Source organism: Coturnix japonica, chromosome 9, assembly GCF_054131305.1.
Source record: "Coturnix japonica strain WE chromosome 9, WE-NBRP24, whole genome shotgun sequence".
Classification (NCBI taxonomy): Eukaryota; Metazoa; Chordata; class Aves; order Galliformes; family Phasianidae; genus Coturnix; species Coturnix japonica.
In genome coordinates, this window is record NC_140671.1 from 18,383,447 (window position 1) to 18,400,453 (window position 17,007).

Sequence of the window (17,007 nt, forward strand, 5' to 3'; positions counted from 1 at the left end):
AGTGAGCTACTTTATTACTTGTACACATGCTCTCAATTTGAGTATCTCCTTCAATAATACTTGAAAACACTTCATACTGCAACCACAATAAAATGGATGCCACTTGACAGAGTCAAACACAGAGCAAGTCTATAACATCATACTGCTCCTCCTTTCCCACTTAGTAGCAGAATCCTCTGATTCTGATTAACTGAACAGCTTAATTAAAATAAAATTAGCACTCTTTGCCTTCCCTGCTGTCCTCCCTACTGTGAAAACCTACTGGTATTCCAACTTCTAATTACCAAATTGACTTATTTAAAAATGTGTTCTTTGAACTTCCCATTTATCATTTTTTTGTTCTCCTGACAGTTTCACATTTTGCCACTTCAACAAACATCACCCTTTCAACCACACTAAATATATAACTAAAAAGACCATTCATGAGCTCCAAGCCATCTATCTCATGATAAGGCCGTGAAGGAAACAAATTTAAAAACAACCAGGTCCAAACCAAACTTTACTTAAAAGAGATATAAGTAAATTATCAAGAAAACCAGCTACGTGCTCTGCCAAGACTTAAAATAAACAAATACTAACCTTAGAGGTGCTTTTTGAGATAAAGAATTCTATTCACAGGAAGCTGTAGTGAAAGTAAGGATATTCAGATAATTGTTGTAAACATGTATGATTAATTCCACTTCTGTTTGCAAAATCTCAACAGATTTGAATAGGTCTTACATTGGAACCATTTACCACACACTATTAACATATAATCTCTACTCATATTAAGTAGCATTGTTTTGTGCCAACTTTGCAGAAAGCCTCTAAGACAAATGTATTTATAACCAAAAGAATACTGTAAGGAACAGCTGTTTCTTCAGCATTCTTCATTGGTTAGAAGGCCTGAATCCATTATCTGCTATGTAAAACGGTAGAATGCACATACATATTGTTGAAGTACTTCAGTATTTCAGGGAAAAAATAAAATCATTTCATCACTGCAGACATACTTCTCAATGTAAGTATTTTCAGTTTTACAATGAAAAAGAGTAATGTGCATGATCTATTAACTTTCCTTTCGAGGGATATTCCATACTTCATTTTCACTTTTCAATTCAATTTCTTGTTATTTATACCATTAGCATATGCTACATACAGCTGCAACTGCATCAACACAGATTGAGAGTCTGAAATCATAGAGGCATACAAAAAATCCTTTTTATGCATCTCAGATATCTAATTTAATTAGTATCTCAATTGCATAAACAACATATAATATTATCTTACAATTATGTATTATAATACCTAATATTAAATACATAGTATTGTATGTTGTTCATACAGTTTAGTTAGTAATTAAATTGTGATGGAGAACACATGGATCCCACAACCCATGCAATGTTATTGTTTTTGATACGTGTACAGTAGATGGCAGATCTCCATGAAAGAAGCAACAAAAAACTATAGCAGTAGTTGCAGGGAAGATGCTATAGCAATTCCACTGTTTTTCCTTTCTGTTTAAGAGAGGTGCCAAGGAGACTTTAAGTAAACTAGAAATTAGTGATGGAATTGCTGCACAGCTCTTCAGATATTACTGCTCAGAGAATCCTAGCGCCAGTCATTGTAGAGATGAGGGCCTGCCACTTGCCACCAGGCAGAAAGGTTTCATTAACTCACCCAAAGGATTCATTCTTTATCGTGTTTTTGACATTTACAGAACATTTTTCATTTTCCATTACCTCAAGGAAAAACAAGAGGGGAAAGAATAAAGGATCTTTCATTTGCCAAACCATCATTTAAAGCGACTGAGCTGGTTTCATTAACGTTTATAATTTTGGTAATTTTTTATTTAGTACAGTATTATAATCAATAGCAATTTTTAGGATTTTTTGGTTTATTTAGGAAACCATTAGGAAGCAACTTTCTCTATGTTTCATGTTATATAAACACACTCAGAAAAGGAAAACACTCATCCCTTCTTACATCAGTCCTGGCATTTCTTTTCAGCATCTGCAGGGCTAACACCTTTGCAAGTGTAAATACATTACAGTAACATCAGTTGACAGCATGATACGGATACTATACATATGACACATTAAAATGAAGTGAAAGACTGGCTTGAGATAAGTAACTTAAAAAATGCTAGCAATTTTGTTATGCAAAGTGCTAACAAAAAAAATTAAGTGACAGTGCACCAAATCAGGATACGATACATGGAATCAGGAGCAAAAGTTACTGGGGAGTTCCATCAGATCTAAAACAGGACAAAATAAAAATACAGGCTTATGTCAAGGATGAACAAGGCTTATAATGATTTAGAAGTTGTTATGAAATTGGGTTGCTGTGGAGGAAAACAAGAAACCAAAACAAAACCCTCCTTTAAAAATTGATTTACTAAGTAAATGCCTTAATTCTTATTTTTTAAGCTTACACTGCCACCTTCTGGTTATGTAAGCTATTTCATCCAGAACCTGCCAAAATTCTACTGGTCACCTTTAAGGCTAAAACTGACCAAGTCTTAGCAGTATGCACAACTCTTAATAGATTATATGAAGAGATTTGTAGTCCTTATACAAGAACTACTCTTTTAAAGAAAAGATCAAACTTAATGAGTGAGATCTTCTGAAACATAATCAAATTTGAGTAGGTTTTAAACACAGATGAAAATAAAAGGTAGGTTAAGAACACTAATATTTACAAGAACACCTCCTTTTAAAGCAAATATTGTGTCACTGGGCTTTTCAAACCAGTTTTGAAAAGGCAAGAATTGGATGTGAAAGAGGGGAGTATTTTGATAGGTGTTACTAAGTCTATTAGCATACAGAATAACTTGCCCCTAGTTCTGATCAGACTGGATATTATTATCTGCGCTAGACTGTAACACACCTCATATACTGCTCTTTGCTTCCAATGAAAGAAAGTAAGCAAGCCACATTTCAAGAGGGAGAGCCCCAAAATAAAAGCTGACATCCCTTGAGAGCCTTTGTATTTACATTCTTATGAAGAAGCAGATCTTCTAAAAGGCACTTTATTTCAAATACAATTTTTACCTATATTAACTATATTAAAAGTTTTGGACCCAATAACCTTCAGACATAGTAGCAATAACCAATATTTGCATTGGGTTCAGCTGAGGCTATAAACCAACACAGGCCTCTGTCTGCCTTGCTTTCCTAAGATGAAATTGAATGCTTTTCATTCCATGCTATAAGATGAAGTCCCACAGGACTCATAGCTATTCCCAAGGCAGTAATTTAAATAGAGAAGCCTTACTCAATTGATCTTAATTATTTCAATGGGCATAGCAAGTACTGCACGTATGTGAAGGCACATGAAAATCCTTGGTATTTCCAGTATCCTTGTGAGTTATACAGAGTAAATCAATCCAGTTTTTCCCAGACTGATACCTCTATCATATAAGAAATTACAGTTCTCTAGACTATCTGCGTAATCAGAAGTAAGCCTTAAAACTGACTTGTTAAGGGCATGATTTTATTTACTTACAATAAATCACGTGGAATATCAGAAACAAATTCTCAGACTCCATGGCAAGACTGATCTCAAATCACAGTGTTTTTATTTATTCATTAATGAGGAGGATAAGGAAGCACTGGCACAGGCTGCCCAGAGGTGGGGGCGTACCCCATCCCTGCAGACACCCAGAAGTCAGGCAAAACAATCTTTGATGAAATAGATTTTCATGAAAATGCAAGTGTTCCTTACTAGATTTCGGGCAATCCATCAAAATATATATTAATAATAGTAATAAATTGCCATGTTCTATCAGTTCTTGATACTTTTGAGCAACTTATCTAAATTTGAGAGTTGCAACTTGAATAGGATTCATATCATCATTATCCAGAAAAATATAAACAAGCACTTCTGTATGTTAGTCTGCTAGCAGAAAACAGAGCTTTCATACTTTGAAATCAGAATTCTTCTTTCAATACTTAGACTGTATTTTAAGACATAACCCCTGAATGCTTTCAGAAGCTGTTATATGGCATGCATTCCATCACCACCACTCCCACAGCAGCTATTTCAGTACTGCCTTGGGTGTCCTATTTCAGTATTCGAGCACCCAGGATAAATTGCAGAACCCCAGGATTTTTCTGACCTCAATCAACAGTAAGAAATTTTCAGCTGAATTGTGCAAAACTGCTATGATTACATAAGTCATTTCTGGACAGGGTATGGTTTAGATATAAACCATAAAGTCTATCCATCATATATCACACACAGACACTAAAACATACCTGTTTAAGAAAAATGAGGGAAAAAAAAGATTAAGTTTACTTTTCCCCTTAAATGAAATTCATCAACGGGATTTTAGAGATGATAGAAGTGCATAGATCCTAATTTCCAAACAGAGATGTACATTTAAACCTAAGCCTCATAATCGCAGAGTTCAGAGGAAAGTAGACTGTGCTGCGATTATTGAACAAGTCAGTTCTAAGGTAACTGAACTATAAACCAACCAACACCAGAAGTCTAGGCAGCTGTAGAAAGCAATGTACTGCTACAGCAAAATAATTTACCTGGGATGAGATCCAATATTAAAAAAAAACAAAACAACAAACATGACTAACTAGAATAAATGGGAAATGAATTGGATTACTGAATAGAAGTGTATTATTGCATGCGTTCCAGGTACTGGGAAGGTAATAGAGACAGCAGGTATAAAAAAAGACTTCCACATCCATCTCTCTTTTTATCATTCAATCATAGCAATCCCATTAATCAGGTTGGATTACTTCCCAGATATTAATTTAGAAAACAATAGTCTGACCCATTCTGCCCCCCTCAAATATGATGAAAGCAATCTGCCACTGATAATCTAGCCACACATGTACACCTGGAAAGCCATCTAAACAATTTACGCCTAAACAGCGGGAAAAGACCAAACTCAACAAATGAAATTGAGCTTTCCCTCTTCGTTTATATTCTATAAAATCACCCTCTGCTTCTCAAGAAAGTGCTGAAACATTAGAAGTTGAAGGAGTCATGGACTCCTTTCCACAAGACATGCAGCATTTCTTTCTGTCTGTACACACAAACAAAAGATTACTGGCAGGTACACATTTGGAAGCATAGCTTTCTCACTAGTCTCACTCATTCCAGTTCCCCTACATTTCTTGTTTTCCACTAGAAATGAAGCAGTTTGACAGCATATCAGGTACACCATTAAATTATTAGAAAGCAACTGTAATCTCCTGAATAGCACTGTTTGTGTGCTTATTACAACAGGAGCTCTGTTACAAGGGCTTAAATTACGAAAGAACTCCGTTCCCCAAATTTTACCTGCAGAAAAATCTAACCTCCAGACTCCCACCTCACCCATAAGCCTCTCTGAGGAAACGTCATGAAAATGTAATGCCTTCCTAACACTTCTGTAGTCAACAGAGGCTTACTTCTCACCGCAAGGAAAATTAAAGTGCAGTGTAGAAACACTTATATGGCTAAGCACAGATGGCCAGCCATATGTTTTCAGCCAGGAAAAAAGGAAAAGTTTAATACTTTCAAAAATATACTTTCTTTTAAAGTGCATTTACTTCCAAAAACTGAGGTTTGAATATGGAAAACTAACATTTCTGAGTCCCACGTATTTCAGAATACAAACCCCAGGCTGACTATGTAGGCATACAGATATAAGGAAAAATAACTTATTTTATGGCTCCTCTGTTTTCTCTAAGAAGCACCATTTCCTAATATTTTGAATTAACAATAAAAGCTGCGTATTTATTAATTTTATCTTTTAAGGAACTTGAAAAGACAAGTTAGCAAGTGTTCCATTAGCGGTGTTCTGCTAAGTTTAATCAGTTAATGTGCAATCTGTGTATCACTTCATACATGAAATGCTGTCCTGCAATTTTTAAGGAAAGAAAATTAAAACGCATTGCCTAGAACTTGGGAATAGAAAATTAATGGAATGTATCTCTGTACCTCAGTTTAATGAAACAACATCTGCGAGATTACTTGTCTAATAAAAAAAGCACATCAACAAGCCTGATGCGTAACAGAAGAAAAGTATTATCTATATTTTCAAAACGTTACCATCTGGGGATGTTATGCAAGAATAAATACCCTATTGGATCGATTCACTGATTCTCTGTGAACACTAACACTCTAAGTGGCTTCCCACAGCGGCCTCATTATCTGAAGTCCTCTTAGGAGTTGCTCTGCAACCTATTTTGGTTCCGTAACCCATCAAATGGTGACCTGTTCCATTCCTGTCATCACAACTAGATTCCACCTCGCTTAATGAACCAGCCATACTTGTTTCAAAGTACAACACAGTACACAGCACATCCCTCCAACCTGGGGAGCACACAGCAGGTTTGCTAGGGGTGCAGGGCACCCTATGTGGTGTGACCAGCTGCCACGGAATGGTTCTGGCAGGCTGGAGGACCACAGCTCTCTGGATTACACACCACCCTGTGCACTGCTGCAAGACAGCCTGCTTTCACCACAACTGCAAAATCACTGCTCCAGCTGCTGAAGTATCTCTTCCCTCCCTCCCCCCCAGTGAAAGATGCTCTTTCACTGACCTCTGTGCAGGGCTGTTTCTCTCATATTCTCTCACTCTCTCTCTCAGCTGCCATACAACAGTTTTTGCCCTTTCTTAGATATCCTCTCAAATAGAAACATCCGTTGGCTCAGCTTCAGCCAGCTGAGTAGCAATCTGCCTTAGCTGGTATTCTAACATAATAAACATACCATACACATTCCTTATGTGTATTCAGCATGAGTAAAAGTCATAAAGCTGAACACATTAACACTTCAGTGGGAGGTCAAATTATTGTTTTGGCACTTGTATCAAGTCTGTCATTTCAATTCCACTTTATCAAATTACGGATTGCTCGATACAGTTGGATGAAAAGGAAAGACAGACACACACAAGCAATTGTCATCACTTCAGTTGTGAAATTCCATAATTGCATGTCAGTGACAGAAAGAACAAGAGAGCAGTAATAGGACTGCCATTATGATCATTCAAATGCTGTGGAACCTTCCAACAAGGCTTTGCACTGTGACAATCTACATGCCAGGAAATTGACTGGATTTCTGACTATTTCCTTTCTTCAGTGTTTCCTATACTTATTAAGCCAACCAACACTGCACATTAGGTTCTAAGGCAAGCTTCGGCTGTCCATATTTCTATAACTAATGTTTCTATTTGCAAAGAACATAAACTAAGACAAGGAAATGGAGGATCCTTAGATTTTAAAGATACCACTAAAAATATATTAAGAGTTACATAAAGAATTATACATTCTTACATAAAAATAACATAAAATTTTACCTATGGAATTCAGAATACAGGTCTGATTCAACTCACTGTCTGATTTTGTAGTTATATGGAGAGCACAAAATCTAGAATTAAAAATATTACCAAGGGAGCCACAGATTTCGAGCAGCTTTTCTGCAAAAGAAAATAAGCCTGAGATTATTTCACCTTTCTGAAAAATTCCACCTCTGTGATGAAAACAACTCCAGGAATGTCATTCAAATCCAACTTAAGAGCTGAGATCTCAGTGGGAACTTTTGGCATACAGTGACAGGTAGACATTATCCGAACAGCTCGTTATTCTATCTCGTGCATCATTCCCACTTGTTTCCTCTACATTCTATCCTGTCATATGATGCTTCAATAATACTCTTATTTGTCCCACAGCTAAAGAGGCAGAAGAAATAGGAATTATTTGTTCACTCCAGCACACACCAGGAGGTCCATTAGCATTGCATAAGATTCGACTGAATCTATACCCAAGCACAATTCATAGAACAGTCACCTAACATAATAAAGGCACTTGTATAGAACACCTTGATACAATACATTTGAGTCTGCAAGCCATACTCACCAAAAAATTCCATTTAAGGTGGGAAAAAATATACCCCAAACATTCCAAAATGATACAGATTGCATAATGTCCTCAAAAGGTAAAAAAAATAAGTAGATCCACAAGTCCTAAACAGAAGAAGGGTTCACAACAAAAGGAAACAGCATTATAGTGATATCTTAAATGTATGCAGTTAAGCATCATGGACAGACTGACTCATAAGCTCTATTTGATACCATTATTAATTTCCACTCACATTAACTTAAAGAACAATGTTAAAGTAGTTCTTTTCCAACTAGTAAGACCAACTTTGCAGCCATCCCTCTGTCTTCCCTTCATCATTCTATCTCCATATATTTAACTTGAGCCATATAAATGTAAGTACTTTCCTTAAAAGTGTTTTTAATTTGTGAAGTGCCTGAAAATCCTCTGACAGATGGTACTAAAAACAAAATAATTACAATTTTTTTTCCTTCAAAATACATAAGGAAAGGCAGTGCTGCCTCTACCATATCCCACAGAAAGTAACAAGAGAGTGATGAAACGTTATGTCGCTACAGGGAAATTTTCTAACTTACTGACCTATCATGTTATTGACCTAATGCACACCCATTAAGTCTATTGCTCTCATAAAGCCTCTGCACTCTGAGCTCAAACCCGGTAAATTTTTAAGTCAAGATGCATCTCAAAAACGTTCTCTCCATAAGCTACTTCAAGAACAGAAAATGAAGCAAGATATCCTGGGTGACCTTCAGTTACCCAAGCTAATAACATAGCTGCTAGTTAATGGTCAGCATTTACTTTCCTGAAAGGAATACTGAAGACACTGTCATTGCACATTACAGCAAATATGAGTCTATTACTAAAAAGAGTACACTGAAATCAAGCAAAAATGAAGAAACCGAATATGAAGAACAAAACATCCCAAGCACAGTGAAATCCAGATGCAACGAAATTACCCGGCACAGAACAGCCATTGCAAGTTAACTTTCCAGTCAGATTTCAGTGTCTCAAACAGTTCTCCATCTCAGAATAAAATGAAAAGGGAGGGTAGGATAGTACGAGGAAAATAACCCCATAGGAGAATGCTGGTTTCACAGCACTGGAGTGAATTTCTTTGATGACAAGGCAACAATTGCAGAGCAAAACAAAGTATTCCCTCGTGTTCTGTTCAGACCTTAAAGGCAGAGTAGGACAGGGAGAAATACTGCTTTTTTCCTCTTGGTTCCCCTCCCCTCCCTCCCCTCCATACTTTTGAAGACTCCTGTTCAATTCAAGTCCCATATAGCAAATCTTTTCCACATGTTTAAGACCAAAGATATGAAGTCAGAATAAACAAAAGACTGGGAAAATATTTGGGGGGGAGGGGGGGCGTTTTTCAGCTATTGAAAAATGATAAAACTGTTATAAGAACAACTGAAAAACTACTGTTTTACATACTAGCAGTCTTAAAGTGATGCTGAGACTGGAGTTCATCTGTATCCAAAGGATGAAAAGATCACAAAGGAATAATACCAGTTGATTACCACAGACCACTGGCTATTTGTCAGCTGCCATTTTAAAACTTGAAGACTTCTAACCTCACAGAAAAAAAAAAAAAAAAAAGGTAGAATCTAACATAAAATATTCAGGAAAAGTAACAATTAAGAGATATACACATCACAGACTTAACATCATTAAGGACATGAGATGACATTTTGACATTTGTAGAACAACAGAATTCAAAATAATAATTACTTGTACAAAATTTAAGTCTGCCTTCAGTCGAAACTTTATCAAAGGCTTCATACATTTCTACTCCAGAAGGTAGAGATTAAGGAGCATCATGAAGAAAGTTGGTAAGAAGAGGAAGGCACCTTGCAGGCATTTTGTTGTTAGCTTGGAAAATTTTTCATTAATTACTAATGATACAGTTCATTAGGAATATATTTCATTATGGAAGTGCAAATTATGAGATGCTAATTACGCATGTCTTAATCGCAGTAGTTTGTCTTGATTTCAACATAGATAAAAATAATTATTTACAATGTTCCAGGTTCTACAAATTACACTAAGCCCCTTATTTACAGTACCAACAGACACGTGCAATACAGTAAGCAATAAAAACACATTATTATTTAATAAAACTGATATGTTTTTCTTTGATTATCTCAGAACAGGCCGTTAGTAACCCATATCCCTGGACCGAAAAGCTGCCATTTCAACTCAACAGAGGCTTCAGTTTTGAGACCAAACCTGAGACACGCCACGCAAGGATATTAAATTACAACATTTATGTTCTTTCAATACGCTCCAACAAATTAAGGAAGTGAGGAGGACAACCAGACAACTCTTTATGCAAGTTCTTGCGTTTGCAAGCTAATTACACTCACATTTCAGTATCTTAATTGAATTCTTAGGATGTTTTTGTCTAACTCAATAATTTCCTCTTTGTTCCTGAAAATGCTGTAAATCATTGAAATTCTGCAGAACCTTCATCACATAACAAAAACAGTTTGTGCTCTCCTGCAATAACTTCAACAGCATACTATATGAGATTGTACAACAGTATTTAATACAATCTGAATTTCCATGGACAACTCAAGTGCATATGTGATTACATTGGTTTATCAAGTCTCTTTCATTTCCTGCAAGAATAATTGGGTTGTAATTAAGAGGAGATGCTGAATATTCTTAGAAAGGTGCAGTAGCCAGAAGAAGTCCATTGAAAGAGAAGAACTTCGGAAAGTTGAACCACAGAACTTGAATATTACACATTGTGGCACAGTTAAACTAATGCTAGAATAATCATAAAAACCCACTGTTTTAAAATGCAGCTTGAGAGCTAGAAAGCAGCCTTCTGCACCTCCTGTTTCTGAGTGCTTTTAATTCTCTCTGAACCAGGAAGAGAAATCTTCTAACAAATTCATTCAATCTGGCAAAGCAGTTTTGTGCCTACTGAAGTAATAATACAACTACATCAGCAATGCTATTAGGGAACTTTAACACACATACATAAAACACCATAAAATAACTTAACATGGCTAAATTAAAAATAAATAAATAAATAAATAAAATACAATGAAACAGTAACTTACTGGAGCTGCCAAACATAAATGACATTAAAACAAGCCACTTACTTTTCTGTCCTCAGTTTCTACAGAGGAATTGCACTCCGCTCTAGTATCCTGAAAAGACAAAGAGAGAAGACACTGTTACAACACACATTCACAATGATGGGAAGAACTCAGGATTCAAGAAGAGGCATCCATGTTCAATGAGCAGGTAGCTCAGTCTATTATATTTTACTGTATATTAACTATTAATAACCAGTACCCTAAAGGATAATATATTCAGTACTATGGCATTTTGAAAATTTAATGAACTTCATTGCAAACATTTGTGTTGTAAACGTAAAGGTAGGACTGATGCACTAGAAAAAAACAAACTGATTTCTATATGCCATAGCCAGTGCACAAGATAAAATTAAATCATCTTTGTACTACAAGCTTTTTCTACATGCATCTTGATAAAACAGTCATTTATTCTCTCCTTTACCATCACTATTAAAAAGAAAATAAGTTAAAAGGTAAGGTAACTATCAGCTTAAGAGGAAATGTGAGATCTTCTATCTGTTGTCAGAAGTGCTGGTGAGGATTCTGAAGTCTACAATGTGTTACGAGTCCACATTTATAACCATGGACTACTGGATGTGTTGAAAACACTTGTGTGTGAATCTCACTGCAGTATGCAAGAATACTCAAGCACCTGTTTTATATGTACATCTACATGTTTATATTTATGTATGTGCACACATTTTGTACTTATGTTTACTTCAGGAATCAAGCAGTATCAAATCTAATGACATCCAAAACATTTTACTCTTATTCCTTTGGAATTTTGACTCTCACTGAACTGTCAGAGCTTTGAACAGTAGAGAACATATAACCTGCTAGAGAATACGTCCTTTTTATCTGTGGAAATATACAGAGACAATTGTTATCACAGTTGATTGCCTGAAAGGCACTTATGTCTTCATCTTTTCCCTTTGTACAAGTCACTCCTGAAAACAGAATAAACTGAATATATTCCACATCATTAGACTGTACACAAGGTTAGTGACCTATTATATTTTTTCACTGTATTTAACTTTGCTTTTTCCATGGTGGCACACCCTGAAGCTCATTTTTCTCACATATTACAAATTCAGAGACTTCTGTTGATGAGGCTCTTTTTGTTACTTTTGTTCAAAGAAAGTCCTTCCCCAGCCTTAAAGTGAACCTAGAACCATTCTCATCAAATTTTGAAGTCACCTGTTACATAAATCTCAAACTACAGATTTAAGGCTGACAGCCAATAGCAGCTCCCATTAAAAATGCAAGCAAATTAAATAAAGAAGCTGTGTTTCCTCAGCACCACGTCTATTCATCTTAAATATACTGATGCTATTTCAATATCAAAGACTTCTTACCTTAGCCATTTATTCATAAAATATTTAAAAAGGAATCATTTAATGAAATAAAATGAATCAAGGTTCCATGAAAAATTGTTTTCATTCTCAGCAAGATACATTAAAGACATTTTCGTGAGGCATATCCAATTCTCTGTCACTTCTCCAGACTATCTCCAGAGAAGCAATCTCTTATTTTAGTTAGTTTTACACCTCGCTTACAAACAAGTATCTCAAATACTCTTTACATTCAAAATATAAGCCAAGATTCAGGTAGCACTTGTGGAAAGTAGTACTCAAAAGTCTTCACTTTTTACTTGGTGTCACTGCATAACTGCCAGTTAAATTATAATATTATAAATACTCTGAGAGCTTGGGTATTGAGCACTGATTCAGCACAACAAAAGGTAATTAGTTATCTTGTCTGTTACTTTGAGTAGCAGGAAGGAAGCAAACCAAGGCTTTATGCAGCATATCAAGAGTTATTAAGGGGAAATACGACTCATAAGAGTCAAAGTACCGTAAGGGCCACGTATGATTAACAGCAGAACTGCAGTTACACTCAGCCTTTTTTGTTGGTATGGAGCTCTGAAAGGTAACCTTAAAATGTTCTTTCCAACATTTATCAGTTTTAGAATACTTCCTAATTAACAGACATAAAACATATGCTTGTACTGAGTATTACAGCTTCCCAGAGAAGGAGTTTTTTCTTTCAGTGCTAGTTTGCAGATAAACTAATGATTTATGTAAGTCAACAGCAAAATCTACTGGAAGGCCACAGTACAAAATACATCAGATGTGACATCTATTTCATTCCTGAGAAGGCTCCCTTCCTTCACCCTGATATATTTTTAATGTTCCACAGATGCTGAACTTTAATATGTTAGGCCCTAGGAAATCACATCCAGCACCTTCAACCTGTGTTCACATAATACAGGTGTTACTGAAGAGAAGTGAAAGAAAAGCTCTAGATAGCACAGACTATCATTGCTGATGGTATTACTCTGGCAATCACACAATTATTTTACACGTGTAAAATGTATAGTTTTACTTTCTGAACAGCAAAAAGCTGGATGCCCTCAAGCAACCACCAGCCATACAGCCACAATAGCTGTGAATAGTTGTCATTTGTATTATACTTCTTTCTTTTAGTTTGGTGTCTCCCTGCTATCCTTACCTCTTACCACTACTTTCTTAGCAGTATAACACACGATAACCAAAACAAAACAGAAACAAGTCACACAAGCTAAGAAACTTCAAGAGTTACTTCAATTGCTAGTGTACTGCTTGTCCATTTGAAACGAATAGAATGCAGACAGCAAGCAATTCCTGCATACACACACTGCTCCACTGGCCTGCATCAGAATGAAAGATGAAGAACGGGGGAATTCGAAGCACTACGCTGTTTTCTGTATGTAATATCACAAACGGTCAGTAGGTGGAAGCAAATAACCTCTTAAAATGGTGCTCAACTCCATGAAAAATACATCTACCGCACTGAACAGGTTGCTCAGCTATTACTTTATTGGTCAGCTTTTATTTATACACACCTTTCACTTTCCAACAAGAGCTAAATTAAATCCAGGCTTTGCTTCCTAACACTATTTTCCAATTCACTAAAATGCTGTAGAGATGGAAATTAGTTATAACAGAGGTGACGTTTTACACAGTAGAAGTGGTTCCTTCAAACAACACAAGCATATATACACAGGTAACCCAAACATTAAAGAAAATACTTTTTTTTATCCAGTTTAATCAAGATTCCTGTGCATAAATACTGAATAGCATCCAAGCTGCACCATCTAAAACAAAGTCAAACAGAGCCAGTGCAGCAGCTTCAAGTGCTAACAAATTGTATGCATCAAAACCAATTCTGATGGAGCACATATGGCATAGTTCCTGAATTCAGAAAGCATCCTTGATGAATTACTTTCAACCCAAAGTAAGTGTAACTGCAGGCACTTCCCTTACAGTAAAGAGCTGGGAAAAATCATATTATAGGAGAAAAATGCATTTCTCCCCCTTTCTTTATATACTAGCTTAATACACTTTTATTTGATCCGTTAACGTTTTTGAATTACTTCTCACAAAATCTATTTAAAATTTATGATCCTAATATTCTGAGAGGTTGTATTTTTCCTTTAAAAAACAAAAGTGAATTCTGAAGCACAGAGGAAAAATAAATCCACACCATCCCCACAGAGCTTTAATTTTAGCAACTACTCCTCTCTGTCCTGCTCTTCTTTAAACCAAAATGGGAGTATAAAACAGACAGACAAGTGATACATGCTTCCTATTTTGCTGTTCAGATACCCATTAGCGATAACTACAATAAAACACATGAACAGTGGAGATCAGGTACTCACTGAATTGTGAAATCTAATGCTCTTTACAAAGTGGGAAAAGTAAAATCAATTTAAAAAGTCTGTGCCTAAACTAACAGTACTTTATATGGTACATCAGATCGGCAATCTAAACACCCATGAGATATTGTTTTTTTTTATCAAAACAAGAATCTTACTGGGGGTAGCTGTCATTGACGATTGTTGTATTTTGCAGCTAATTATGAAATCATTATAAAAACATCACTGTTTTAAGGTAAATAGGCAAAAGCTTTTCTCTCAACAAATCATGCTGCCTAAATAAACGAACAAAGACTGATATACAGTCAGAATCAGAGAGTTTCCTTAGCGTTTCCTTAGTTGGTTCCCGGCCAATTAACCAGCTCCTGCTTTTACTTATACAAAGGTATCAATTCCAAACAATCTCTCATAAAAGCCACACACTAATTAAGCTTGCAGCTCTCCTTGCTTTGAAAGCTATTGGAAAATTTCAGTGCTGCATCGTTAATTGTAATTTTAATAATAGTTCCAAATCAAATCATATCACCACTATATTCAAGCGAGAAAGGAGAGATCCTATGATACTGCTGAGCAGTTTTAACTTTGTTACAGTGATCAATGCAAAGTACTACAACACTTCAACGCAAAGCACACAGCATTAACGTGCACAGAAAACATCCCAGATTCTTTGGCAGAATAAAAATCAAATGGTTAAGTTCCTTTGTCAGATATGAAGAGCGGCATTTTCTAAAATAGCCATGTTTTAACCCATCGTTACCCAACACAGAGTGGTATCTTAAAAACACATTCACTAAGATCAGCAGTAAGCTCCTGAGGTTTCATCTGTAGGCATGCTTGGTGTTTTCAAACAGAGGAAGACTATTAGAACACCTAACCATCCTTTGGATTAAAATGCTTATATAAACGCTTCTGAAACACAAGGAAAAACGCTGCCATGATCAGCAATGACAGGACGTCACCCAAGTATGGCAGTACATTCTACTGAAGCATAGCTGGTGGTCTTTAAGAATAGTGCACAAGTATAACATTAGACAGGGAGACACGTTTTTGGGTTGTTGTTTCCTGTAGCCTTTTCTCTTAAGATTTGTGACAGTTCACAGATAGAAAGGTTACCTTTAAAAACACTGCTTCACTTCGAAAATCCCTCTTGAACAACCTATTGACTCATTAAAGAAGTATATCAGACCCCCCAGTAAAAATAATATTTCTACTACAACAGAGCAGAAGGTTGTCAGGATGACCAACGTTAATAGCAGGAATAAATCCTGTTGCTTCCCTTTGGAATTCACAGTGCTTTACTGTCATGAGTGGAGAGACATTTAATTAAAGGAATTGATAATGAAGAACTTCAAAGTGAAATAATCTAAGCTTTGCTATCAGCTTTCTGCTGTGGTTCTGTGGCTTTCCATTCCTAAATACGAACCTCTATTTCACCTCGTGAGAATTTTTGACTGCTGAAGCTAATTAAATGTGTGATTTCACCATTGTTTTTAATACAATCAAGCAACAAATCTAAAACAGTGGCCAATTTTGCAATAAAATGCAGGAGATAATGATCACCATTTACAGTGCTCTTACTGATCTCAACGATTATTAATAATCCAAGGAAAAAGATACAATCTGCAAGGCTACATAATGATCATCAAATGAAATCATTTATTAAATTATTCCATATAGTTTGATTTTTAGCAGTTTGTTAACCACACCAGGCAGGAAAAATCCACTTCTAGTCATGGTGTAATGATACAGAGTAAAGCCAACATCTGGTTGATACTCAGGAGCTTGAAATAACCTTCAGAAAAGCAGAACCAGCATGCAGTACGTGCACTGAGATTCAGTAACACAGCTACTGAATGAAATACTGCCTGTAATGGTCACATCAAAACACTAACGTTTAGAATGTCATTTATAAACAAAGCTTCAAAGGAGCAATTTAGCCAGTGTCAAAATTAACAAAGACTCCAGAAGACCACAAGCAAACAGGCAAAGCACCCATCATCCCATCCTGCCCTCACACCTGCAATCCTGGGGGCACAGCTTCAAAACGTGCCTGTTCCTCTGAAGGCTGCAACTAACCACGCTCTACATAACTCCCATCTGGCATCCTCAAACACAAAAATAGCTGTTCTCAGTTGTCACTCACAGCTACTACTTTATCAGCAACTGACTGCTGCTTTTAAAACAATCTGGAATGCCAAGGGAACTCCTCTGGAACAGTACCGGGAGAGCTCCCGACCAGCAGCTTAGTTTCTTTGTATGAAAGACCATATAAACAGAAAAAATAAACTTTTTACTCTAAATCTGACTAGGAAAGTATCCTGGGTTTCTTAAGCACAACCCAGTAACCATATCAAAGTTACCCTAACATAAATAATATCTAAAACCAATGTTT

At 36.1% G+C, this 17,007-nt stretch overlaps 1 protein-coding gene across 1 annotated transcript in view; it reads right to left on the reverse strand.

Annotated features, from left to right (window-relative positions):
- LOC146759734 (uncharacterized) overlaps positions 1-17,007 on the reverse strand; it is a 289,258-nt gene that overhangs the window by 98,412 nt on the left and 173,839 nt on the right. The window contains exon 4 of the mRNA XM_085509859.1: positions 10,943-10,990. Within this exon, the coding sequence (XP_085365985.1) occupies positions 10,943-10,990 (48 nt within the window). The remainder of the gene's footprint in view (positions 1-10,942; positions 10,991-17,007) is intronic.